The sequence below is a fragment of the Falco naumanni genome, chromosome 7, assembly GCF_017639655.2.
Source record: "Falco naumanni isolate bFalNau1 chromosome 7, bFalNau1.pat, whole genome shotgun sequence".
Lineage (NCBI taxonomy): Eukaryota > Metazoa > Chordata > Aves > Falconiformes > Falconidae > Falco > Falco naumanni.
In genome coordinates this window covers 65,069,220-65,096,604 of record NC_054060.1, presented here as the reverse complement: position 1 = coordinate 65,096,604, position 27,385 = coordinate 65,069,220, and the positions used below count along the sequence as shown (strand labels likewise).

Sequence of the window (27,385 nt, the reverse complement as noted above, 5' to 3'; positions counted from 1 at the left end):
TCTTTCACGTACTGTTTTTTTTGTCCTGTTTGTGTCATAAACAGTGGGGATTTGGGGGGACTTCTTCTATTCCTGCTGTGATTTGTTTTCTCTGATAAATGTGAATCAATATGGGCTGCAAAGATGCAATGTTCCAGCTCCAGAGAAGCAGTTCTTGAGCAAAGTCAGTTAATTGCATTTGAAATGGAACAAATCCATCATGTCTAAGCTTTCTGCCAGCAGACGACTGCACAGTGATTTCATTTGAGCTGCTGGCAGCAAAGGCAACAAGCCCCTGAGTTTTAGAATATGTAAAGAAATTTACTCCAGAAGGTAGTTGCTTTCTGAATAACTATTTGGCAACCTTGGTCCTTGAGGAGAGAAATAAAAAAATAATAAAAAAAAGTGAGGATTAAACCCCTGAAAGCCTGAATAACTTATCTCTGCATTTTTTAGGAAACTACTCATGATTATTTACATGCAATGTTTGGGGGACTAATTTGATTCCTATAATTCTCAGCTCATCTTGGTCTGCTGTTCTGGTTTGCTCAACGCTGTCCTTTATGTGCATTTTCTTTTTTGACTTTGCATTGAGGTCTGTAGTTAAGAAAACCTTTTCACAAAGATTGAAGCATGGTGTGGTCATTTTGAGCAGGGAACTTGAGGTTAATTTGTGTGCCTCTCCACTGCATAAATTTGGTTATGTACCATCAATCAGCATTTTTCCAAGTGCCCGGTGGTTATTAAGTGTTCTGTTGAAGTACTTGAGCTGAGTAACTGTTTCCTTTGTTGATTTCAGTAAGTTCTTAGTTTTGTAATGTGTTCCACTCTTTTTCCATTACTTTGGAAATCTTTGGATCTGGTATTAAAGGAGGAAGAATGATTAGCTTAATCATTTTGTGATAGGTACCATGTAAAAATAATATGGAGGATAGCAAGTACATCTGCCTTCATCCACTCTGAAGTTAGATGCGGATGTTTAGCAAACAGTTTTTGCTATGTTTTCTTTGCCCACAGCTATTTATTACCCATGCTGCATTTTACATTATTTACTGTACTACTAACAGTGTCAGTTGGATGTGAATATGTGATTAATTCTTGGGCATTTGTGTACAAAGCCCCTTTCCAAGTGGCTTAAATAAAAGGCAGCTGAAACACTCACAGGTTTTGTTGCTGACTTCTCTGTAACTTCTGGCTGAGCAGCCACAGAAGTTGCAGTGTGAGAACATCCTTGCTAAGTGAGCTGGCTTCTGTGAAGGAAGCATACCTGGTCCCCAAGAAGTCGTGGTTGCATTCACATTTGCATTGGGAGACTTGTTGGCAGAACAAATTTCTGTTTTCCCTATGCTTAGCTTTGACATGTAATGTTCTGGAAGCCATCTCCTTGCTGTGATTTTTTTTTTTGTATCAAAATCTGTACCACTCGGGTAAACAAGGTCCTTGTTTTCAAAGTATTGTCAGTGGGAGCTGCCTCGCCACCTTTGCCAAAGTTAGGGATGCTCGGTGCTTTGGAAGGTCAAACTCTCCTATTACCTGTTATTGTCTTCCTCCCAAGACTCTGACATTTCAGGGTATCACAGCTCCAGCTTTTGGAGGTGCACAGCAAGTCTGCCTAAGCTTTTACCTCTCTTTAGGCCTTTTTAAGATAATTCTGCAGCCTGCTGAGCTTGCTTGCACGGCAGGCTCCAACTATAGGACTGCTGCTCAAAATCCTGTGAAGTAAGGAGCAGAGTTGTTCCTGCAGCTGCACTGTTTGATCCAGGTTGTGTTTGTTACAGGTCATGTTTGGGAAGCATTTACTGGCTCGTGTACTCTGCCTCATCCTGCTCCCGCTTGCCCTCTACACGGCTATGTTTGCTGTTCATTTTACAGTATTAAATAAAAGGTATTTCACAATGTTTTCTCCAGAAGAAGAATCACTTGTCTTTGCTTTGAATTAAAAGCTATTGATTATGGATTTCTCCATTTTCAGTGTCAGAAGCACAGCCACAAGCTGTGTCTTTGTTTAATTCCCTTCCCAGACTCCTGCATTATTCTTACAGAAAGGCTCTGGCCAAACTGGCAATGAAACTGAATTTGAACTTGAGATTTTATGAAATGCCAAGCAAGTATCCCAACCAAACTCTGTCTTGTTTTTTCCTCCTCTCTGCCTGGACCTTGAAAGTGTCTCAACTCCATTCTTTTTAGTTTTGAAATTTGGAAAAAAAACCGCAATTGCTTTGGCTGTGACTAAAAAAGTCTGAGTGTACCCAAAGGGAGGACTCTTCTCTGAATGCCTTCATCCAAGGAGTGCTTTTTACGCGGAAGGAACACAACAGCTAGTAAAATGGCCAAGTAATGTTCGTCCAAGTAATATGGCAGCATTGAGAGATGAGATGAATAAGCATTTTGCCATAAAAAAGGAATATAAAATTAAATCTGTTATTTTTCAGTTTGTCAGCTGGTCTTACCACTAATCTCTGAGCAGAAATGAGGCTTAAGAAGCCACAGAGAGAGTCTTTCTTAGATCTAACCTGACAGTGGGTCAGTTTGTCATAAGAACACCTCCAAAGGTGGTCGATGGTGCTTTGTCCAGTGCCAGTGTGACCTCAAGGCCTTGCAGGTCTGGACAATTTTCTGCAAGACTCTTTCTGTCTGCTATGATTCACAACTTAGAATGGTGTGCACCTAAGGGAAAGTAATTTTTCTCCTGATGCCATGTCTGGTTTTATCGTTTTCCTTATGTAAACACAATTTGGTAATGCGTGACAGGGCTTTGTATGCCTGTTTTGCCAGACCTTGAATTGTCACATTCTTTGCTCTCTTTTTGTAGTGGTCCTGGGGATGGTTTCTTCAGCTCAGCATTTCAGTCCCAGCTGATCGGGAACAATCTTCATAATGTCTCTGTTCCAGAGCGTAAGTATCCAAAGGAATAAACCGCTCTGAGTGTTGTCAGTGTACATAAGGGTTTAAATAAAAATAGCGTCTCTTATGATTCAGTGCAGGACAGCGCAGGTTATACTGTCATGGTCAGATCCATGTTGTTCCTCTCTGCAGTTTTATGTTATCAACAGAAAAGAAAAAGGCTGAAAATAACACTGTTTAGTGTGCCATCACTAGCTGTTTTATTGTATTCCTTCTAGAGGGAAATGTGCCATTTTGAGGAATTTCACAGTTTTGTGTGCATGCATCTTCTTATTTTTTGGCTTTTATTTTTTGCCTGAGACAAATTTGTCCTGTTCACCTTAGGTGTTCAGATGTGGGGTTTGTTTCCAAAATATGTGTAAATGAAAACTATCAACTCCTTTGTGACACAGCATACCCCTGGTTCAGCTATGTTGTATTCAGCATGCATGTGAATTTAGGGGGAAGATGGCTCTATGGCTGTTCCCTAATCCTCAGCTGGCTAGGGACTGTTGAGCCTTTAATATGATACAGCTTTCTGATTAGTTCAGCTTTTCTTTGGCTGTGCCCTGCTCCAGAGCTCTGCTGCCGGAAGAGCATCAGGTCCAGTCTCCAAGACTTGTATTGGGAGGCTGTGAAGGACAGTGTCTTCAGCCAGGGAGAGGATCAGCTCCGCTGACGGTGGAGCTTGCCTCCCTTCCCTCTTGTATTGCTGTAGGGGAGCTTCCAAGTAGTCACATGCTTTTCAGACTTGACAGTGCTTTAATTTGACTGTATATTCTTATGGAAAGCAATCCCAAAACGTCTCGTTATTGAGATTACAGAAGAACTAGCACTTTCGTTTGTGTTAAAACTAGGTGGGAGAATTTGAAGTGTGTCAGCTAAATGTTATGTAGCAGTTTTACTGAATTGTGGTTGGGGCTGGAAGGTAAGCTTGCAATGAGCTGCTTGGAGTAATGTGTCAAACAGGAAATGAGCTTTCATCAAAACAAAGCAGAATGCATGCCTAATCAGAGCACTGCAGACCAGCTGGGGAGGGGGGAATATTTATAGGAGAGCTGCCTTTTGTCTTTTTTCCTTCTTCCTTCCCATGTAGACTTGGCGTATGGGTCTGTGGTCACAATGAAGAACCTTCGGATGGCAGGAGGATACCTTCACTCCCACTGGCACCTCTACCCGGAGGGCATTGGGGCTCGCCAGCAGCAGGTTGGTGTGCTGTGGTAGTGCTGCCTCTGACTACAACCATTGACTTGCTCCCATTGCACTTAGCATTAGAGGCTGTTGTGACAGGAGCTGTGTGTTTACTCATCATCTGTTACCCTCTTGGTGCCACAGCTGTGCACTTGGCTTGGAAATCGTGAGTAAAAAGGGTTCTGGAAGAGAGCCTACCATTTTGCACCAGAGAGGTGACTTACAGTAACAAGGCTTCATTGTAGTACCAAGACTACCCTCCACAGATGGAGGCCAAGAGGACTTAAAAATAATCTTCCATAATGAGAGGAAGGCTGTAAAACTTACGTTTAATACAAATAAATTATCTTACAGGTTTCTTTGCTATCTTTTAAAAGCAACAGGACTGTGTGGTGTTTTCACTCCTGCCACTGGCCTCTGTCACTTTGCATGGATTATTCTCCTTTTAGGTCTTACTTTCTTCATCTGTCACCAAAGAGTGTGTAAGGCTTTGCTCATTAAATTAGATATCTGTACATCAGTAAGCTAGCCATAATGAAACTATCTGAACTCTCTAAGGGCTTCTGAACAAATGATTAAGCAAAGTAAAAAACAGAAATCATGTAAGTATTGCTAATTAAGTAATACAGAAATTGATTTCTTATTTTTGTCCGTCATCAAGCTTCACAAATCTTTGCAGCTTCTGCAGCTTTCCCAAGATGTGTTTTGTGTTTTGCATGTTAGTGTCTAAAAATTGCTCTGAGCTCCTTGAAAGGAAGTTGCCAGAGAAGAACAAGTGTTTTTTAACTCCCTTCAGTCTGTGTGGTGAGGAAGAAGTTTTCAGAAATGACAGCTTTGTCTCAATCTTTTCCTGCTGTTCTTCCCAACCAAAAATTGACATTGATGTTTATTATCATAGATGGAGATGTCATACCAAAACTAGCTCAAGGATATGCAAAATCTGAGTGCAGAGCGTTCTTTATGACGCTAAAAGCAGGGAGGGGGGATTTAGAGAGGATGCTGATGGGAGTTTCCTTGAGGGTAAGTGGGAAAAGGTGGAGATTCTCCCCCACTGTGCTCCCTGCACTGGACGTCAAGCAAGGGTAGGGGCCTATGGAGAGAAGGGAATTTACACCTCAGACACTCCTGTATGTTCTGCCTCTCACCTGCCCTCTGGGCCATCCCACCTGAGTGGCAGGCACAGGTCTGGTACTGCTGGGCTAGGGTCCCACAGGGCAGGGCTTGCTGCTGCTGGAAGAGGAGGGTGAGCAAAGTGGGCATGGTTCCTCATGCTGCTTGGGAAGGTTGCTCTCTGGGGCAGCACCCTGGGGCCAGGTGGTCTCTCCTGGCCATGGTAGCAGTAGGAGCAGTTACTCTGTGAGGCTGAGCAAGCCGGTAAGGGTTAGCTAGGTAACGTGTGTGGCTTTAACATTTGATCCCTGAATCCTTACCTTGCCTGCATCTTTTGGCAGAAGTATTATGGTTGTCACAGGCAGCCTGTTGTCTGCTAGCGATGTCTGTCTGTAAAGCCAGTGCTGTTTCTATCTCCTGACTGGTCAGTGATTATTCAAAAAGGTCAGGTTTGGATATCCTGTTGTTGTAGGAGGAGCGTCTGAAGTAGGGTCAAGCTGTGTGGTCAGAGGCTGTTCGTTACTCACGATGTGTGTGAACTGCCATTACTTGTAATGCTCCTGAGTGTACGGGCTATACGCTGAACAAAAGGTGTGATCTGGGTTAAGGAGTGGCCAGTAACTGACTTTCTATGGGGCACTATCATGAAAGTCATCCCAGGGTTTCCATGGGACTGGTGCATTTGTTTGGGACTTTGGTATGCTGGCAAATGTGTGTCTGCTATCACAGCTTTTTTCTTGTTCGGTAAAGTAATTTATCCTGTGCTTTCAGGTCACTGCTTACTTGCATAAAGATTTGAATAACCTGTGGATTATAAAGAAACCTGATTTGGATACAGGTAACAAATACCAGTAAAATATCTTTTATAATTGCTACTTCTGTTTTTCACTTAAATACTCTGAGTTCCCTCTAGGGCACAGTATCATTTGTGGATATGAGGGGAGAGAGAAGGAAGAACAAGGGGAATCTGGCTTCATCTCAGTTAACAGTTTGTGTCTACCGTGAGTTGGGTTTTTTTCTCCAGATCGTACAGCTAAAAGTAAATGAGCTTTTCTCAGCTGAAGGTTGCATTGACAACTTTTCAGTTAGGTAGGGCTGCAAATAACGGAGGAAATTAATCTGAACTTAGTATTTTGTGGAATCTGTTATTGGGCTATGGGTCCTGGAGAAGATGGGTTCTGGTACTTTATGATATCTTGTGGTCAACTGATTTGCGTGGGTGCTTGCTTGAGACAAGATGAGAATACCGAACGTGAGGATCTATGGTTTGTACATACATCTGTTCTTTTAGAGTATCTTCTAGTGTAGCTGAGGAATGTTTGGTCTGGCAGTTTCCTTTCTTCACCTGCAACATGTGTATATAAAAATTAACAAGAGCTGTCTAAAACAACAAAAAATGCGAATAAGTTAGATATAACAAAATTATAATCAGTGTTGCAAGAATCATTTTTAGTTAATGAAATAAATAAATAAATATAGTTTTGGTGTTCAGTTAGCCTGACCAGGCATCCTCTTTATTTAAGGGCAGTATGTGCTGCTTGGGGTCATGTTCTTTGGAGTAGCCCTCAGGGCTGGTCTTTAAACTGTAAACTGGTTTACACCAAGCTTAGAGTCGACAAATCAGTTTACCTTGTGTTGTCAGCTTGAGGCACGAGCATTCCCAAGAAACGTTCTAAGACCCCGCTATGTTTGTCAGTGCATTGATATGATTAGTTTGCCTTCCTTCTGCAGATCTGTCAGACCCCTCGAGCCCTGTGGAATTTGTGAGGCACGGAGATATTATTCGTCTGGAACATAAAGAGTAAGGACATTTTCTGGGATTCAAAGAGATTGCGTGATTGTGTAGAATTAGTGGGAGATTTGTCTTGCTGGAGGGCTATGTGGTTAGGCCAGCACAAGCAGGCTGTGTGACAGGTGTCTGTATATCTGCATTTTGAGTGTGGGGTATATGGAGTTCTTCTCCTACGGTTTGTTTTGAAGGGTGTCTGTTAAATGGGAAACTTAACAGAACCGCACAACTTGATTAGAAATACCTACCTAAGAAGCAGAGGGACTTGAGCTGTGCAATATTAAGGGTAGCTCTTCTGCAAAGAAGCAATTTCAAAACCCTCGTTCTGTTGCCTATCCCCACTTGTGAGTTTTCTAGGCAAATAGGATGTGGGTTTTTTTGTCTGTGTAGCGCAAGTGTCCTGTTCCTGTGTGCATAGGCAGTATCCAGCTGAAGTTTTCAACAGCGCTGAGCTCACCGCAGTGAAACACTTTGAATTGAAATGTCAGCTGGAGCCGTCCCTCTCCGCAGGGAGCACGCAGGCGGAAGCGAGGAAGCCCTGGCGGCTTGATATTTAATCTTCACCTAGTCTAATGTCACTGTGCCACAATGCTGCAGCTTTGATTTCTTAACAGAAGCTCTAAGCTCATGAGCCTGGAAAAATCACATGTATATTCAGTATTGCATGGTCACAGACCAGGGCTTAGGTTTCCAAAACGATTTTAAGATTTATATAAAAAACAAAACCAAAAAAACCCCCAAAAAACCCCACCTTGAAATTTTGGGTTATACAATGGAATGTGTGATAACGAAGGTGGTGACACGGTGATGAGGCAGCACTGGTTCGGTTTTGGTCGCGGGAGGTGACAGTACGGCGCTGCGGGGAGGAGCCGGCAGGTGGCGCTGGTGCGCCGCGCGCGCCATAGCCGGGGCGGGGGGGGCGGTTCGCGCGCGGCTGGCGGCGGGGGGGGGGCCCTGCGCTGAGGGGCTGAGGAGGGGCCGGCCGGGACCTGGCCCCGTTGTTCTGCCGGCCTCGGTTAGCGGGCCCTGCCGGGGCGGGGGGCTGCTAATGGGGGCCACTTACCCCCCCCCCCCCCCCCCCCCCCCCCCCCCGAGTAATAAATAGTACGGTCTTCCCCCTCAGAGCCCAAACCGATCATCGGGGGGAGGTCAAGCGCAGGCTGGTTACCCCCACCTTTACTCTTCATTTTAAAAAACACCCAACCGAACAAAACCGGCCATGTTTTTTCCACTTGGAGGTGGTAGGTTGGATTTATTCGTGCCCTCCTCCTCCTCTGGCCCTGCCTGGTGTGGCATAACCTCAGAGCAACGTGGGGGGAGGCCCGTGGCTGTGAAGGTGCGGCCTGCCCGGCCCTGGCTGGAATTCGGTGGGCAAAACGCTGGCAGCTCCTGCGTGGCTCGAACAGAAGTTCTTATCACAAACTGACTGAGACATAAAAACAAAATGAGGTTTGACTTTTACTTTCATTGCAGAACTTCTAGAAATCTTCACAGTCACCAGCATGAGGCTCCCCTGACGAGGAAGCATTTCCAGGTCACTGGCTATGGAATAGTAAGTAAATGGCAAGATAAAATAAAAGCTTCTTTTGGGGAGAGTTCATACTGTGCCATTGGGATTTATTCTTGCTTTTTTAGTTTGTTAGCCAAGGTGGTAGATGTATATCTACCATACTGGAGGAGAAGATGATTCGGTATGAAGTATCTTATCTCATGTTTAAGGTCTGTTTAATGTGAGCACAGATAAGAAAAAAATTTAAGCTTTTACTGCCAGTCTGGCTTTGGCAGCGTTCAACTCCAGAAATGCCAAAATGAACAACCTTGAAGATGCTCTGACAAGAATTATTTTATGTATTTGGCCTTGTCACATAGACAAGTCGCTTTTTTGACAGAATGATGACAGAATTTTGAATCACGAAAATGAAATCTGCTTTGAAGGCTGAATTTCCAAACGCAAGGGGCTGTTGCCTAAACCCCTTCTGTGAAGCAGCCAAATTACCCCTATTTAAAATGTAACTGAGCCACAGTGAAGTTTGAATTGGAAGCAAAAAACTTAAAGGTTGACAAGACACAAATGTATTTGTGAGTGGTTGCTCATGTCTAGAATCATCTCTTCCTGATGGGGAATCTCTCTTGTGAAGTCTGAGCACGGGTAGCCTGGGCTCCTTTGTTTAGCTTTGCTACCATTAAGAGTTTCAGAAGTTCCTATTTGCAGTGCTTTGATTCTGTATGTCTTCTAGTTGTTTGGGTTTTTCCCTTTTTTATGGGCTTTTTTGTGTTTTTTTTTTCCTCCTGTGGTATGTTTGCATGATAGAATGGAACAGGAGACTCCAATGACTTCTGGCGGATCGAAGTGGTAGGCAGAAAGGCTGGGAAGCTCATCAAAGTCCTGCGGAGTCAGGTCCGGCTAATCCATGTGGCCACAGGGTGTATACTGGGCTCTTCTGGAAAGACTCTGCCAAAATGGTAAATAGCATGTAAATCCCCTCCACCCCTGCAAGGTCTTGAGCTGGCATGTTCCTTTGCTCAGTGGTACTTTTAAACTAAACAATAACCACATTTCCTCCATTTCTTTATCCTTAAAAGTATAAAAAAAGTAACTCACAGGTACCAAAAACATAACCAGAGGGGAAGGTCTGTGTTAGGGTTATGCAGTCTGTTACAGTGAAGGTATACAGCTCTGAAAAATAATATCCCTTACTAAGACATGAGCCTTGTCATCTGGTAAGTCCAGGAGGGGATGGCAGATGTATTCTTCAAGGCCTGTTGTATCTTTGGGGTTCAGAAAAATTGCTAGAAACTGGGGCAGTTCATACTGTTCCATACCATAATCCTCAAAATTTCTTTTTATTGGTATTAATTTGTGGTTGGAAGACCTTCTGCCATTTTTGCATGCAGCACCTGAAGCAAGGGCAATGGTAACAAGCTGCTGTTAGCAGTGGTAGGGATTTAGTATGTCCTTGAATTATATATTTTCATCATTAAAATGAGGTGTATACAGAGACATCTAGATTAATGCCAAGCAAGCTGCTGTATCTGCAGAGCTGTACTGTGTAGGGTGCTAACATGGATCCTGAAGCAGCAGGCTGTGCAGTCATGTTGCTTCTCTTTCCAGAGCAGCCTCCGTTACTGCTAGCTTATGTTTCCCTTCAATGTGTTATGGTAGAAAGGGCTTCTAAGGAATCCTGTGGGTGCTGAATCATAGTCAGTGCAGGCAGATACCTCTGGGGACTGCCTGCACAGGAATTGCAGCTGCCATTTAGACTGTACCAGTGAAACTGGGCATATGGGTAGATAATGTGATTGGTTTTGAAAAAAATAAATCACTGCCTCTGTCAACAGCACTCAGGAAAGGGGGTATTATTTTTTTTTTCCCCTAACACAAATTGACCCTGTGAAGTTACCGCCACAAAATATTGATGACATTAAGAGCTGAGGGGAAAACATACTTGTTAATTGCAAATAAGAATGGTTAGAGTATATTGGATTTTTATTTTTTTTAGGAATTTAAAGGGTAGTAATCACTGTCCTTCAGAGAATTAAGTGGTGATTAATTAATGGAATTAATTAATTACTGGAGTTAAGTCTGCTAAGTGGTGATCAGTAGAAAATTCCTTATTAATCTGTCACATTACTGCAGGGTTTGATGCAGTGTCTCCCAAAGTGTTTGATGTGACCTGCTAGAAATAGGGTGACAGACTAAATGGATAGTTGGTGGGATCTTCTGAAGTCATTCTTTTGTGTCTGTAATACAGTTGCTGTAGGCACGGATTGACTCAAATTAATGATGGTGATTTTCTTCTGGATAGACTGTAAGGGTTGACTTGAAGTAGTTTCTAGTTGTCAGTGTGCATCATCTTCAAAAATCCCACTGCTTATGTGTGGATCTAGGTTTTTTAGTTTAGATGCCCAAAGTTAGAAATGTAGTTCAAATTCAGTATAATTTTGATGTTGGCTGCCTTGCAAATCTGTTTTGGTTTCTACGTGGTTCTTAAAGCATGTACGAGTGTGTCAGAATGCAGCTGCTGTGGTTGAGTGGTATGGTAGGTGTTATGGAGAAGTATAAAGCTAAATGGGGAAAAAAGACGGAGAGGAACTGGAAATATTGAGTGATCTTTTGTGGGGTGGTGGCTAACTCTTCTGCTGTTCCTCAGGGGTTGGGAACAAGTGGAAGTCACCTGCACACCATACCTGAAGGAGACCCCCAATTCCCTCTGGAACTTTGAAGATCACATTAACCCTAAGTGTAAGTCATTTATTTAGTTTTCCTTTGAGAGTACATCTTGGCTTGCTGTTAAAGGAAGGGATGAGCTATCACATGGCAAGAAGTGGCATTCAGTGTTTGGAATTTGTGTGTTCTTTCCCAGCTCAAGTGTGAACTTGCTGAATTTGGGCCAGTTGTTCAGAGATGCATAGCGTTTTTCTACTTCACTGTTTGTACCGTAAGCTGGTGATAATGCTTCAAGTGTAGAGGAAGTATAAAGAGTTTTAAGAACTTTGAGATATTCATGGGTAACAAAAGTGTGAAGTTTTATGGATGCTGCAGTACAGTGTTATTTTTAACATAATAGGTTTAATTAGGTATTATTGTCATAGATAGGAATATGTCATATATACTTCAATGATTATTTGTTTTTTTTGGTAAAGCTAGGATCCGTCATGTTCTGGTATATTTTATTCTCTTATGGGGCATGCTAAATAATGACTTTGCAGTACTGTCAAGAAATGAATAGAAATGTGACAGAGGACTAAGTTTGCCAATAACGACAGATGGGCCTTGCAGCCTCATCCAGGAGTTAGATATGTGTCACAGCCTCATTTGGCCTGAATTATTTGATATAATTTTCTTCCCATGAATTGCAGATGACTTGGGCTAAGATCGTAGTTATTAAAAAATCTAGTGTTCGTCATCCTTCCAGAGTGACTGTATGCAAGCCAAAGGAGAGAGAGATCCTGGGCTGTTGACTTGGTAGAATTTCCTCTTCTGTTGTAATGTATTTTACATTCCCACACTTGTGGCTCATTTACAGATAAACAACAGCCTATGAACAATATGTCTCTAATTTCAGCTAGAAATTTGATGGACTTTTATCTGTTTCTCTTGCTCCTGGAAGTAAAGGAGGAAATGTAAGAGTAAATCAGTTGTGAAATTCATTCAGAGATACTTTTGACTGCAAGCCTCTGTGTTTAGAATAGGAATGAATTGCGTAGTGAATTAAAAGAGGTGTTGGAAGCAGATTTGTCACAGGAGGATTTTAGTTTATCATGAAAGAGGCAAATAAAATTAAAGCATACAGACTTCTAATCTATTTTTCTCTCTTTTTCTAAAGTGCCCAATATCAGCCTGGATGTTTTAAAACCCTCTTTTGCAGAAATTCTGCTAGAATCCCACATGGTTATGATTCGGGTAAGATATCGTTAATTCTAGGTTATCGTTTTCTTCCCCCTTTCTCTTGTGTCAAAAAAAATACAGCATTTTCTGAGAGATCTGGGTGATGGCTGCAAGCTAGGGCAGAATTTACATGCCCCAGCAACCTACTTGAATTTATACTTAGAAAAAGGGGTGGTCTTGCAGCTAAATCTCCTAAAAGTTTGGAAGCCTTGGGCTTGATGCCTGGCTCTGCTGTTGGTGTGATCTAGCTACAGCCCAGTTATGTAATCCCTCCACTGCTGAAATCTGGTTCTGTAAAGGAGAGATGGAAATTTTTCCTACCCTACTGAAAGGTTTTAAAGTTAAGTTAGTATTTGTGAGGCAGGAGGATATTGCTGTGGTCAAAGTCAGGAAAATTAGCTGAACAGCCACTTAGGAGAACAATAAATGTTTGGATTGAAAATGGAAAACTTCTAATTTGTTTTAAAGTTGATCAAGTTGATGTGTTTTCTGCTTTTGTCTTCCCTGTTTATCCCTGAATAAAAATTAAAAAAAAAAAAAAAAAAAGAGAAGCTGGATTTAATATTTTCAAGGTGGACTGCTCTTGCAGTCTTTCCCTATTATTGTTCTTTGTGCTCTTGGCCACAGTCCTTTTGCTTCCAGCCCTTCAATCCTTTGTCTGAAGAATGAGAAGTTACTATTTTGAGAAAGGAGTCTAAGGTTTTATTTGCTAGTGTTTGTAAAGCTCTTCTCAGATTCTTAAGAGAAAGAAGGTAGTCAGGCAAGTTATTATTAATGCTGAGCATTTCCATGGCAACCAGTGGTAACACTGTCTCAGGTAAAGAAGCACCTGCATGAGTTTCCATGGAAATAATCTTCCTGGGGCTTTTATTTTCAGAGTGGAGGGAAACCTGTCAAAGTAGTCTCTTAATTAACAAAGGTCTTGCTTATGCAATATGTGTCCTCAAATGACAGAAAAGCAGAAGAAGAGAAATGAGAGAATACTGCCTGTAATGGTACCCAAAGAACATTTTCACTTGCAAACTAATAATAAAAACTTTCATTGTCCTTATTGTGGCCATCTCCAGATGATGATGTGTTTATGTAGACAGAAAACAGTCTTTACTCAGGAAGAGTATTCATGTGTGTTTGTGTACCCAGACATTGCTGGGCAGGCTTTGCAGCATAACTGCCTGCTCATTTAAATTTTATTTTGACTTGTCTGTAGGGAAACAGCGGCCTCAAACCAAAGGACAATGAAGTTACATCCAAACCTTGGCACTGGCCCATTAACTACCAGGTATATTGATCAATCCACCTTCCTTTCTGTTTTCAAGTGGTTCTGCTGTGCTTCTTGAAGCATGGCACCTCTTAATTGCATTGAACGTGTTGTCAGGTTTATTTTGTAACACCTGAGCTACATGAATGGGAGTTTGTCTCACCCTTGACACTGTGCAAAATACAAACTGGACTGATGGAAACCCATTTTACTCCCTTCTCATCTGTTTCCTCAGGGCCTGCGTTTTTCTGGTGTCAATGAGACTGATTATCGGGTTTATTTGCTGGGGAACCCGGTAAGTTGGAATGGGAGGTTCTAAGCCAATGCCTTTAGCAAATTTTAGCTTAGTCTTGCTTCTGCCAGTGGCAATGATTCTCTTCCTTGTCCTCCTCCTTTTGGACTGTCTCTCTCATTGTACTCTTATGCTTGAATGTCATTTCCTCTCTTGTGCACATGTCCAGCCTAAAGTCCAAAATCTTTCTTTTTTTCCTATGTAGGTGATTTGGTGGCTAAATCTGGTCACTATTGGGTTATATCTTCTGATAACAGTTTCCACTGCAGTGGCCCTGAAGAGAGGTGTCCAACTGACATCTGAACTCAAAGGTGAGGTCAGTCTTCCTATCCTCCCTGCATTATAGAATCCCTATTATAACATCTTGGTTTCCTGATACAGAAAAGCTCAACCTGGAACTCCTGTATTTAAATTTATTTTTTTTTAATATTGTATTAAAACACTCTGAGTTGAATAGAATATACTCAAGGTAGCTGTACATACAAAGCACTAATATATAGTGCTTTGAAAGTGTAGCACTGAACAACGCAACTGTTAACAAAGGGTTCCATCCTAGAAATAATCACTCTGATGAACAAATCTCACTTTTTGCTTGGCAGACTATTCCTGATTAGTTGCCAAACTTCCTAAGCCTGTAAGACTCGATCAGAAATCCTCAAGTCAACAAGGGCCCTGAGACACCCAGTTAGCCAAAGAGAAGAGCTCTGGAAGTGACTCCCAGGCAGGAGGTGTGATCAGTGGCTCCTCAAAAGTCTTATCACTCCTTTGCTGGAGATTTTGGAGCTGGTCTGGGTATAAGTTGGCATCTTAAGGTGGTCCTAAGATACGAGTCTCAGTAGGCTTTTGCTACCTTGTTTTCTAGCAGGAGACTAGGGCTTGGATTAGTCAGTGGCTCACATGGCAGCTCTGCTTTGGAGGTGATCACCCAGCCTAGCATGGGAGTTGCATATGAGCTGCTCAAGAGACAAGATGCTGGCCACAGTTGGTCTCACTTACATAGATTACTGCAGCTCAGAAATGACCAGTTGTATATATGTTGGAAAGACTATATTTGATCTGGACATACCAGTAGGAGGAGGTGATAAAATGTATGTCAGGGAAACCTTCCCTGATTCAGAGATCTACTCGTCCCATAGTTTTTAGCTTGTTCTGCTTTGCAGGCTTCCAAGGTGTTCTTTCTAGTAGAGATACTTATTATACATGTGTTACTGATAATAGGCTTCCTTTTCATAAATGCCTTCTGCAGGCACCTTAAAACTGTGTGGATGGCAGGACTTTGTATACCAAGGGTGGGAAAGCACTGAGCTTGGGTTATCAAGCAGTGTCCACAAGGAAAAGAGTGGGAGCTTCATATCTCTAACAGGTCAATAGTGAACAGGACAGGTGTTCAACAAAAGTACTGCAAGGAGCTACCTGCTTTGGGTGTAAGGGAGACAGACCAATCGGATCAATGCCCGGCTCTCAGGTTCTGCCTGTGCTCTGTACTACTGTAGTATGCATGGTGTTTTCAAATGAGAAGTGTTTCCTGATATTTATGCAAAGCAAATGACAAATGCAAGAGATGCAATGATCCTTTCTTATGTCAAGTGCCAAGGTTATGGAGCTTTTAACAAATTCTAAAAAGTCATACTTTGACTGTTCCAGTTTACATCAGTGGTTGCTTTGTTTTGTAGATCTCCCTGTGGGAAGTGAATTCTTAATTGTGATGTGAAACTATTAAATTACACGATAAGTTACTGGCTAAGCTGCATGCAGACGCCAGAGCTCTCGCTCCCTTCCCCAGGCTCTGAGAGCTAGGCAACATTTCTTTCCAGGAAAGGCTGGCAAAGGGATCATTTGGATGTCTTGTAGTTTTATTGCAGAGAGAATAAAAACCATCAGAAACTGCAATGACCTAATTAGTCTGATATACATGCTGAGAAACTGCAAATCCAATCTTACCATAGAGCATGGTCAGCCTCCTGCCAGTCCCTTTGTATATCTTTTCTAGTAACTGTTCTCCTGAAAAGTGTTTGTATGCTTATAAAGAATGCAGCTAGGATGTTGCAGAGCCTTGAAGCAATTTCAGACCAGTGCATGGCTTCCTGCAAAGATCATTCCTATTGAGTTTACTTAATGTGGTAAGGTTTGCAAGTAGGAGCTGTAGCTGAGTTTTTCCTCTGCTGTTTATTTGTGTTCCAGAACTGTCCAGAGTCATGCTACATGGTGGAGGGCAGATCGCGCTGGGCTGGCTCCTTCATTACCTCCCTTTTTTTATGATGGGACGAGTTCTCTACTTTCACCACTACTTTCCTGCCATGCTTTTTTCCAGCATGTTGACAGGTAAATACTAGAGTCTGGGAGAAGACAAGGCAGCGAAACAGGTGAAATTCTGTTAAATAGAATGTTTTCAGGCTGAAAGTTTGGGGGGGTTTAATAGGTTTTCTGCTTGCTTGTGCAAAGTGCTTGAAAACATTGACTAATTCAAAATGTTTTCCACAAAGCAGCACAGTGCCAAATTGTCCTTTTTTTGTTACAACCCCGAAGAGGCAGTCATGGCCAGTGCTTAGGGCATTTGAATTTCAAGATGTGATTCCTATTCTTTGCTGTTTCACTGTTCTAATACATGTTTTTATACAAGTTACTTCCCTTTGTTTGCTGCCCCCACTTTTCTGTCATGTCTGTTTATAATTCAGTCTTGGTAGTTTTTCGTGTGATTTTGTACCAACTAACTCAGCATCTGGGACCCAGATCTTTTTTGCATTTATTCAAATCAAAAGGTAGGAAAAAAAGAGCCTTCTGCTGATGCAGAACAATCCCTATAGTTCTGAAGGTTATTAGGGTAAATGAACTTTAAAATTGACAAGGTCTTCTGCTGTTAACAGAGCTTTGGCAGTCCAGTCTATGACTGAACCTGTCAACTCTGTTCTTTGGCCTCTGCACTGCTCCCAACTTCTACCTCTTCCTTCTTCTAGGAATCACCTGGGACGCTCTACTGAAGTTCTGTGCTGGATTCTTGTTACCTAGCACTACAGCTAGAAAAGTGTATGGAGGGGGGTTCCTGGCACTGGTTCTGCTCATCATGTACAGGTGAGTGCTGAAAACTGAACTTTCCCTGAATGTGTGACAGTCACTGTCTCAATGGATACCTTACTGCCTGTTAATTATCCTTAGCCTTTTTCTCTGCCTCTCTTCCCTGCTGAACTTGTCAGACATCATGAAACCCAGTCCTAAACCCTCACATTTTATTAGATTCTGCATCTGTGTCCCATTAATGCATTATAAAACATCTGTCCATTGCAGGGAGTCTTCCTTTTATCACAGCACTCAGTGTGAACACCATTCTCCTCTGAACCCACAGTGCAGTGGTTTCTGATTGTAGTCCCAATGCTAGATCATGCCAGATCCCTCAAATACAGCCAAATTCTTCATTACTGTAGGTTTTCTCAGCTGGCTTTTCTCCAAAGCTGTTGCTTTCTAAGAGAAAATACTGCAATAGAACTGTGTACTATGTATATATGTTGTGTTTGGCAGAGATTAGAAGGTCCTCAGTGGTACTTAGAATGGCCCAAAAACAAAAGGTCCCATATCTGTGTGGACTGATCTGCTGCAGTGTTCTTGAGAGGGAAAACTGTGCAGTCCCTGATGGGCATTTGGTTTCTTTCCACAGCTTCTACCTCTTCTATCCTCTGTCCTACGGGATGATAGGACCCATGGCCTCTGACCCTAGCAGCCCCATGGCAGGGCTCCGGTGGATGGACTCCTGGGAGTTCTAGAGGCAGCAAAGGAAGCCTGGGAACAGTGGATGAGAAGCATGAGATCAGCTGCATGTTGGGCTGGTTTTGGTGCTTTGGAGACCTGTGACTGTAAAATGCCCTCTCTGGAGAACGCTGGGTACAGTAGCCCTGTTGCTTTGGCATTTGTTTGCACTGCCTGCATTGGAAGATGCAGAGGATGATCATGAGAAGGTCGTCTTAAAAAGACTCATGTCCTGAATCCTTAGGTTGTATTTCTGGACAACTGGCTGCTTAAATCTCAATTCTTTAAAGCAATATGTATCAGTCAAACAGCAGTGGCATTCCAGCAGCCAGACCAGGACAAGTTGGAGGCCGTGTGTAGTTGCGTGTGTGTGTGTGTGTGTGTCTTCCTTCTTGTAATTCAAGCACTGTTACTGTTTGAGAGCCAGACAGTGTCTGAGACATTAGGTCTTTTATCATGATTAACAACCTTTCTTACGGCGAGGCTTTTGAAAGCTTCATGTAAGTAGCTGTGGACCTCCATTCCACCCTGCCCTGACTGTCTGCATTTTTTTGTTCTGACCCTGAACTTTTGGAATTTGACTGAAAGGGGTCTGCTTGAAATCTCCTGAGCCACTGTGCCTTGCCTGTCTCCTAGGCCCTCTGCAGACAGGGGAGATGGAGATTATTTATCCCTGTATACTGCCTTGCTTTCTGGTCACCTTTAATCATTTATAACAATCACCTGGTGGGCCTGTGCTTAGAGCCACTGTTCCAGCTCAGCACTTAGTAGCTTCTTTGCAGTTCCATCTGAAACTGTTAAGGAAATTACAGTGGAAATAGCAGGTGATTTATTTTCTGCCCCAGTATGCTGTGAAGTCCAGCTTCTTGGGGGTGTACTAGAGACTGAAATGGTAGCTTGGAAATTTTACAGACAGCTGTCGTTCATCTTTTGATCCCAGCTATTCCAGTGACAGTACCTGTGCTTTTAGGGGGAAGGCTTCATCTTACTGAATGTAGCATCTGCAAAACTGGCTGTCAGTGCCATGGTATCTGTTCACTGTATTTCAATATTGAACAAGTTCCCTCTCATTAATGGCTGAACATCAAATTACTGTACTGAAGGAAATGTGAGGCCAGGCAAAAATTCTTTGTCTGTTAAGAGCCATTGGATGTTGAATCCACCCCTTCCAAGAAAGCAGAATTCTATTTATTAGGTGCCTTTTTTCTGTGTTAGGTCTATGTTCCTTTTATTCCATCTCTTCACCCGATTTCAATTTCTTGTCACAGTTCAAGGTTGCTAGTTTGTAGCATCTAACATGAAGGACACTTGGATCCCAGCTGTGTCTAAAGAAGTAATATTTGCAAAACTCTTTTGTGTATGTTTCATTAAAACCAAGCCTTTCATTTCAGAGTTCTTGCTCTGCTGCTCAGCCTTGCATCAAAATTGCAGGTACAGGGAGAGCAGCAGGTGAGGGTGTCTGTCTTGAAACATGAATCGTGCGTTCATTTCTCTTACCAAACTTTGAATTCTAATGTATTTCCTACAACACAGAAGGGCTGCATTAGCATAGTGGTTCTGTGGGGGGGACTGAGACTCCAGTCAGACTTGCTTTCATTCCTCTTCAGTAGAGACCCATAGCATTGTTCAGTAAGGCAGCTGCTTGCTATTGTAAGGCTCTGGCTTGGTATGTCACATCTCTCTCAGAAGTTGACTTTTTGATGCTAACTCCGATGGTATGGACCTGTGCTTTTGATTCTGAAGTTTTTGAGTTAATCACCTGCTGGTAATACATGGTGGGAAGTCATTGCACTAATTAGCTACTGGGCTTGATGATTCCTTTCCACTTGCTATTGCAGGAGGTGCTCCCACCTACATGAGCCAGGGGTTCACAGAGGTGATAGATACACAAGAAGGATGGGGGAGAAGGCTGCAAACTTCTTCAGATCCTGCTTGATCTGACGGCCGCTGTGAATTGTTAACTGTTGGCAATGTGGCAGGCAGACAGTGCAGTGCTGCCTTTGTAGCAGTGTGATTCAGCATCTTCTGCTCTTGGTGAGATTATTGCCTTAATACCTTGCTATCCTGAATATGAGCTTTCCCTAAGGTAGTCTTATTACCATGGGAAGGATTTGCCAGAAGAACTCATAAAAGCCATGATTTAAAGTACAGGGTTTTTTTCCAGCACATACAATCACCCACTTGCCCTTAACATTAACAAAAAACCCCCACCAAACCAAACAAACTCTAAGAAGCATGTGAGTGTTTTGGAATGACAGTTTCTAACATTCTTTATTCATCCATTTAAATCTGTGGGAAAGCAAAAATTAATTCGATAACCTTGGTTACTTCAGTTATGAAGGGGTTAGCTTTGTAGGAGCTGCCTGAGGAAGGTGAGCCAGTGCGTTCTTTGGCCAGGGTCCCTCTATCCTTTATTACTAATAATCTTTTGGGTGGGGATTGGTGGCTGAGTCTGGGGACTGGCCAGCTGAAAGTAGCAAATGTTGTGCTCCCATCCCACCTTCCCGTGCACAAGCCCAGGTTCTGTTTCAATACAGACAAAGGTTTGTTTTTTTTTAGGACTGCCATTTCAGGAATCCTCTGAAAGCACTTTGTTGGGATTGGGACTATTTCTTAGACCTTGTGTGCTGGTAAGGGGATGGAGGCATACAGTGAAAAACATCTAGCTATTCCACAAGAGGGAGCAACTTGCAGCAGAATCTTTTCATTTGTTTCTCTTTTTGTTTCTCTTTTTGTTTCTCTTTTTGTTTCTCTTTTTGTTTCTCTTTTTGTTTCTCTTTTTGTTTCTCTTTTTGTTTCTCTTTTTGTTTCTCTTTTTGTTTCTCTTTTTGTTTCTCTTTTTGTTTCTCTTTTTGTTTCTCTTTTTGTTTCTCTTTTTGTTTCTCTTTTTGTTTCTCTTTTTGTTTCTCTTTTTGTTTCTCTTTTTGTTTCTCTTTTTGTTTTAATCTGGAGTTAGAAGTAATAAAAGGTATACATTTGAAGATTGTAGAGCAGACATCTCCTCTGCACCCTCTGAACTCCAGGGGTTGGCTTTTCAGTTATTTTAGTTAGAATTTAACCTTCAGTGTTTGGTTCTCAAAACCTGTAAGGCCATAGCTGGTATGTGGTAGTAACTTATTTTGTGAATTCAATAAAATACAATAAATGGGATTCCCTTAGCGACTGACTTAAAATGTCTCAGTGGTGCAGGTGTGAGGCAATAGATGCAGGGCATTCTTCTTTCTGAATGGAATTTGGCCTGCTTCAGTTCATTTTTTCCATTTGTGCTTGTGGAATGAGTTCAAGTTCTCTTTGAGGACTGCTTATTCATCTTCTTCCCCAGTCATGTGGAAGACAGCTAATGGTGCTTTCTGAGGCCAGAAGGTGCTGTTCTCTGGAGCAGCTGCTCTCTTTGAACTTTGCTTGATGGGACTCCTTTTATCACTGGCAAAGTATTTCATCAAACTGTATCTGTGGATTCAAATCACAAAAAGCTACAGGCTGCCACGTTCCTTTCTCATGTGTAAACTCATATTTTCAGCTCTTCAGTCTTTGAAGGATAGATAGAAGGCTTCTAGGCTTATCTAGCTTCATCCTAGACAATCCATCCATCTTAAAAGGTTTCTGTTAACAGTCACTTCAGGACACCAATGTGCACACACCTGTTCCAGCAGCATGGACTGGCCTGTCTCCACAAAGTGGACTACTCATGCTATCAGATGAGGATGTGATCATGAGGAGGATTTGAATGGAGGTTCCTGTGCCAAAGTTCCTGTCATGCCCTGCGTACCAGCATCATTCACAGCCCTGTGGGTGGAAGGGCATCTCGTCTGCATCTCTCTTATCTGCAGAGAGTTTTCTTTTCCATCTTAATTGGAAGGACATACTGATACACACAGGGCATTGACAGGATCTACATTTTTGTATCTCCTCTTTGCTTCTGCTTCTTCAGGTATGCCCAAAGTACAGGATATGCCTTTGCTGCTCCTCCAGTTTTTAGGCTGTGCATCCTTTTCTTAGGGGTGCCCGGACAAGGGGTGGGACAGGACACATAGGTATTCATCCACTCCAGATACTGTCATGTGCACTGAGAGCAAAAGCAGAACCTTGTTATGGAAAGGTAAACAGATGTGTTATTTGACAGTAGCTTCCCTATCTCTCTGAGAATTGTTTTCAAGGGACTTGAGAGTGTCAACATAGGAAGCGCAGGCATTTACTTGAAATTCTCCATTGCCATGCTTAGTGGCTTCCCTTCCAGAGGCCGTGCCTGTGTGACTTACCCTCTGGGTTGGCACTCTGCGCACGAGCACCATTATAACACTGTTTCCTCCTCTCAGGATCCTGCTGGCAATGTGAAAATCTGCTTAGCGGTGCCCTGTGCCTCTGCCAGCTGGGGAATATAGGTAAGATTTTTTTTTTTTCCCATTTACAGCAAGTGACCCCACACATTGACAAGTGCGTGTCATAAAAGCAAAAATGTGTGGAACAGTGTAAGTCTTCCCTGCTGGGAAAGGAAGGCTGAGGATAAGAACACCACCTCCATAGCACACTTGCATCTTTGGGGAGCTGGGGGCTACAAGCAGTCAGGACTGGAAATTGTCTCTGTCGTCTTGAAAGTACTGAGACCTTGGTTGCATGGTTGGCTGTGAGTTGCTTTACTTTTTTAACTCTTATGCTTTTTACTTGAAAGTCAAGGGCTATGGTTCTCACAAATGATACCTGAGGTAGGGGGACATACTAGCACAGAAACCACTCCTGCTGAATTTTTACTTGGTCCTAAAACTTTGCCAAATGAGTTTGTTGTGTTTTATAAGAGGCACTGTTTAGAGCCAGCCTTGGAGAACTTGCCCCTGACTGGGGGAGAGTTTGGAGCAGCAGTGAGAGGGCTTCTTTTGTAATTCAGTCACGTATTCTGAACATTTCTTACTAATCCTATGTGTGTGTGTGTGTGTGCATCTGTCCATGAACTGAATGTCTTCTAACTAAGGTGTAATTACTGCACCATACAGTGTGGATGGGAGAATGTTCCTTTGAGCTATAAATGTATTTTGTACAGAAGATCATGGAAAATGAAGTAGAATTTGGAATTTAATTTTGTAATAAATACTTCTTCTTTCAAGCATTTTCTTTACATCTAGATCTTGGGGTGTTCCCACCCACCCCCCCTTTCCTCTCTCCCTCACATGCACGATTGAAGTAGCAATATTGACTTTAAATGGACCCATTGAGGAGTTTGATCTAGGACAGGGGTGATCTGCGCCAGGGGTGATCAGCACACCCGTGTTGCTGGACTGCAATTCTAGGAGGTCAGGTTTTACTGCAGTCCAAGTGAAGTGCTGATAAGCACAGCAGGAAGTGAAACCGGTAGATGTGAATGAGAAAAGTGCTGCCTGTTGAAGCGGGTTTATTTCTCCACGTTAAAGACGTGTTAAATTGTAAATATGTATGACATGTCAGGTTTAATGGGTATATTCATTGAACTTCTGGTAGGTTGCCTGTGAACACTTCATTTGACAGATCAAGCACTTTATTCAGGAACCCAATGTTTTTCTGTAAGTCATTCTTATGTTGAGTGTGTGGTGTCCATGACATCAGACTGATGCACAGTTTTGTACAAATGAGGCCCTTGCTGTGGACTAAATGGGAGAGTCTGTAATGAAACTGGAACCTTGTGAATCAGAATCTGGCTCTGTGCCAGGGCAACATAGACTTCCGAGTACATTGTAACAAGGGGTTGTCATCCTCGGGGTGGAACTAGGTGGGGGGGGGAAACAAAATACAGCATCCTTATTTAAGGCTGCACATTGATGCCCAGATCAGTGCTGGAGGAGAGCCAACCAGTCCGTTTAGGCATATTCCAGTGGCTGCTGAAGTAAAGCTAGGACAGCTAGAAACTGGACGGTGGCCTGCACAACGTGATACACTGGGCTAATAGATGGTTACTGAAAAGCCTGTTGACATCTTGTATTGCTTCAAGAAAGTGCAAGTTGGTCTTTGGATACTGTCTGATCTCAGGGCTACCCTTCTGGAAGGGCGGGCTGCTGATAAAGCAGTTGTGCTAGAGTGTAGGGGGATGACTATAAGGAAAAGACATGAAGTATTGTTCAGAAAATGCTGGTAATGTCTGAAGTAAAACTACTTCTCACTGCGCTCTAAAGAAAGAATGGCTTCTTTCTGCAGGTGAGTGATCTCGTGTGGGTGGACACTGGTGACTGATTCCATTTGCATTTGATTTGAACCTGCCAGGTTTCTAGGTTTCTAAATTCCAGCCATCATTGCATTACGTGTTTCTCAACAAGAATGGGGCTTTTTCATAACCTGGTGTTTTAATGTAGTTTTTGTGCTCTGTCTTCAAGACACTGCTTAATCTTTTTGCTAACCAAATAGAAACTTTCAAGGCAAGTTTCTTTCTCTAGCCCTCAGTCTCCTGTGCCTCTTCTCATTTTCTTTGGTTTACCCGTGTGGTTTCCCAAACTGTACACCGTCTTCCAATATCAGTCTCCCAATTCCATATGTTGAAATAAATCTTCATTGCTCCTACCACTGCTTCCTAGTTTATATCCAAGGAATGTGGTTGCTATGCACTTTGGAATTGTTTTCTAATACACCATTTCTTAACTCTGTGGCTATAGCCCATGTAATGCATGTTCTGGAAATATAAAGTTTGTGTTTTATCTGAATGGGCATAGTCTACCAAGTGTTATGATTGCTGTAAATTGCTTTGTCCATATTTACAATTCTTGCAGTCGCTGTTTTATCTCCAGATTTCATCCAAAGTCAGTCATCCTGCTGTCTTGCAGCTGACAAAAAGTAGTTTTCAGGCTTCGTTTGTCTGACCTTTTGGGTTTTTTCACTGTGTGTTTTAGGATGAGGTAGTTCTGAAGTACCTGGGTTTCTCTGGTAACCAGAAAGGGAGTTTAAGTTACTTGCCCATATGAAGGCATCTGTGTTGGGCCAGCTGAGTCCCACCCTGGGAGTGTGCTGATCCCTTGGAATGCTTTAGGGACAGTAACTATTTGGTTACAAGGTAGAGAAGGAAACTAGATGTGAAGTGGGGAAAGTGGTTGAGGTGAGAATGAACATGTGCAAGGTGGTACATCTTTATTTGACATTTATGAACTGTGTGAGAACAGCCAAATAAAGCCAGTGCAGCTGAAGAAAATGAATTTAAACAATTTGATAACTTGCAGGCAAATTCCCATTGAAGCAAGTCTGAGGAGCAGTATTTAAATAAAGGTCAACAAGAGCACAAGCACCAACTATGCCAGTGCAAAGCAAGGCTGGGAAGAGCCAAAGATAAGAAGCTGAGTAACAAGTTATTACTTGACTTCAAATACAAGAAAGAAGCATCCAGCAAGTGAGAGCTCTAATTACTAGAGGCTGCTATGAAAGTTATGCGGAGGGGGAAAGCAAAAAAGCTGCTTCACAAAATGAAGGCATAATGGGGAATATCAAAGTTAATGAAAAACTGTCAGGACATAGGTAGTAAGAGATGGATCAAGAATTAGACCACTACTTGGCAGAGACAGAAAGGCACGAACAGATGGATCACTCTGAAAAGTTGTACACACATCTTCAAAGGCTTTTATAATAAATTCCCTACTGGGTTTTTCATTATTTTCTCTATGCAGGCTAGTTAGTTTCTTCCTTACTTAATCATCTTGTTTGGCCTTTTTGAGTATTGCTACATTTTATACTCTGTAAGTCTGCTGAAATTTCTTTGTTTCAAGCATTATTAAAAAAATAAATAAGTGGGTTGGAGATAGCCTCAGGCAGCTCTTGTAGGACTCGTGGGTGCAAGCTATCTGTGCCTGCTGATTTTTAAGTCTTTATTGCTAACAGTTGTTGTTTAACATCGTATTTAGTTACTAATGGATTGGAAAGTGTTTTATGATGCAGCTTAAACACATCATTCTCCTCAAGACAGAACCATAGTATTTATTCAGTGCTTAAGCATTTTTTGACTCGAGTTTGCAGGTGCAAAATTTCTCACTGAACTGGAGAATTATTTTTGACAGAGCCCCAAAACTGGAATGGCTTAGATGGGTGAGGAGGAGACAACCTCAAGCAGGAAAGGATCCCACACATAGAAGCAATAACACATGGGCTTTGCTTTGAAAACAGATGGCTGAGTGCAAAGCTGAAAGGTTGTGATGCTATCACAGCCCTGCCATGAAGGAATGGATGCAATTAAATGCAGAATCTTTGTTTTAATAAATCACATCAAAGATGCTATTCTCTGAGACAACTGCTGTAGATCAAATGATTGTAGGAGATGCCCTGGTCGATAGTGGCAATTCAAACTGCAAGAAGAAGGGAAAGAACAGACAGAGATCAGAAAGAAGACAATCAATGAGCGCTTCAGAGATCAGCACCAATGGCACTTCTGAAACAAGGCAAATGCAGCAGGGAAACTACAGAGGACAATCCACAGGGAGTAAGGATCCTTTCACCAAGCTTTTGTCATGTTTCAGCAGCTGAAGGATGATCCAGTCCAGGAGTATAAGGACAACTGGAGGAAGATCCAAGCCCATGTGCACCATCCCTAGGTAGGGCAGAAGCCAGGTAACTGTGCTGACACAGTGCTTGCCAAGTTGCCAGGCAGATTAGCTAGAGTGCCATGCTGAGCTAATGAGGAATTGGAGAGCTGCTTGCATCCCACCAGCTTGGAGTCTGCGTACCTCTATAGTTGTGCCTTATGATCAAATTCAGCTTGTGTCAGACTGACATGGTAGATAGACATTTTGAACTCACTTGGTAGCGTCACTTACAAAAGGCAGAGTTTGCTTCTTGGAACATGAGCCTGGTGGTCAGAGTAGCAACTGGTGGATTATGACTGTGCTGGACAGCACAACGTGAATAACAACTGAGGTAAAGTCTGAGCTTTTCAAAGTGTCAGGCCTGGTTCAATAGCCTCCTAAGTCAAAAATACTCAGGCTAGCAGCTCTCTGTGTAGTCCCCTTTGGCTTCTCTCCCCGCTTCATGCCCTGTCAGCCTTGGATTGTTTTCACCTACCTGTACAAACTTTTCCCAGCTGGCTCTGGGAGATCTAAGATGAATCTGAGGATATCTAGTAGCAAATCGAAGTCAAAAGACGTGTTTTTGTTTTATTCTGCGGTTGAATCCTCTCCTGCACATTGTTCCTCCTCCATCTGCCTATCCCTCTCCCCTTAGCCCAAATCCTCAAGGCTGCTAGTGCTGCCCTGCTCTCCCTGCAGGCATGGTGGCAGCCAGTGAGCTCTGCAGCTGTTGCCTTAATCATTTTATAAGCAAGATTATTCCCTCCTGCATCTCTTTTGCTTCTTGTTATGCAATTGTATTTCGTGATTTGCTTTGCTACTGAGCTGCGCTGCTCCATGGCCTGAGGGAGTAGCTTGAGAAGACTGCTGGGAATGTTGCATGGCTTCTGCTCCCACCTGAGGATGGGGATGGGAGCCTGGGGAAAAGAGGAGCCATCATGGTTTGTGGTTTTGGGACTGGGGGCAAGGGAAAAGAAAGGGGATTAGCCAAGCCCAGGAGTCCATATCTGAGGTGAGCGCGGAGCCACTAAGCAGCTAGATCAGAGTAGCATTATTCATGAAAACTTAGAGATGTAGAATTGGAAATGAGCAGGACTCCAAAGGGGGATTCGGGTTTGTTGATACAGCAGCTGGGATGGAAACTGGCAGTGCCACAGCAACATGTGCGAAGCAGTTGTCCCTGGGCCAGGCTAATGGGGCGTCCCTGGGGAGGGAGGGCTCTTCTCCAAGCACCCTGAGCCCTGAGTGTGGGGTTGGG

The 27,385-nt window shown here is 42.7% G+C and overlaps 1 protein-coding gene across 15 annotated transcripts in view; it reads left to right on the top strand.

The window, feature by feature from the left end:
• POMT2 (protein O-mannosyltransferase 2) overlaps nt 1-27,385 on the top strand; it is a 38,856-nt gene that overhangs the window by 6,349 nt on the left and 5,122 nt on the right. For 3 of the 15 annotated variants that reach the window (XR_005828837.1, XR_005828834.1, XR_005828845.1), the window contains exons 7-23: nt 1,758-1,864; nt 2,792-2,874; nt 3,959-4,068; nt 5,935-6,001; nt 6,895-6,964; nt 8,426-8,504; nt 9,264-9,415; nt 11,104-11,195; nt 12,280-12,356; nt 13,549-13,620; nt 13,835-13,894; nt 14,097-14,202; nt 16,073-16,213; nt 16,846-16,960; nt 17,541-19,663; nt 21,946-22,011; nt 26,083-26,157. Coding sequence is in view for 1 of the 15 variants with exons in the window: in XM_040600427.1 (XP_040456361.1) it covers nt 1,758-1,864; nt 2,792-2,874; nt 3,959-4,068; nt 5,935-6,001; nt 6,895-6,964; nt 8,426-8,504; nt 9,264-9,415; nt 11,104-11,195; nt 12,280-12,356; nt 13,549-13,620; nt 13,835-13,894; nt 14,097-14,202; nt 16,073-16,213; nt 16,846-16,960; nt 17,541-17,646 (1,437 nt within the window). In the remaining 14 variants the exon portion in view is untranslated. The other 12 variants (XR_005828841.1, XR_005828838.1, XR_005828832.1 and 9 more) reach the window with 12 other exon arrangements.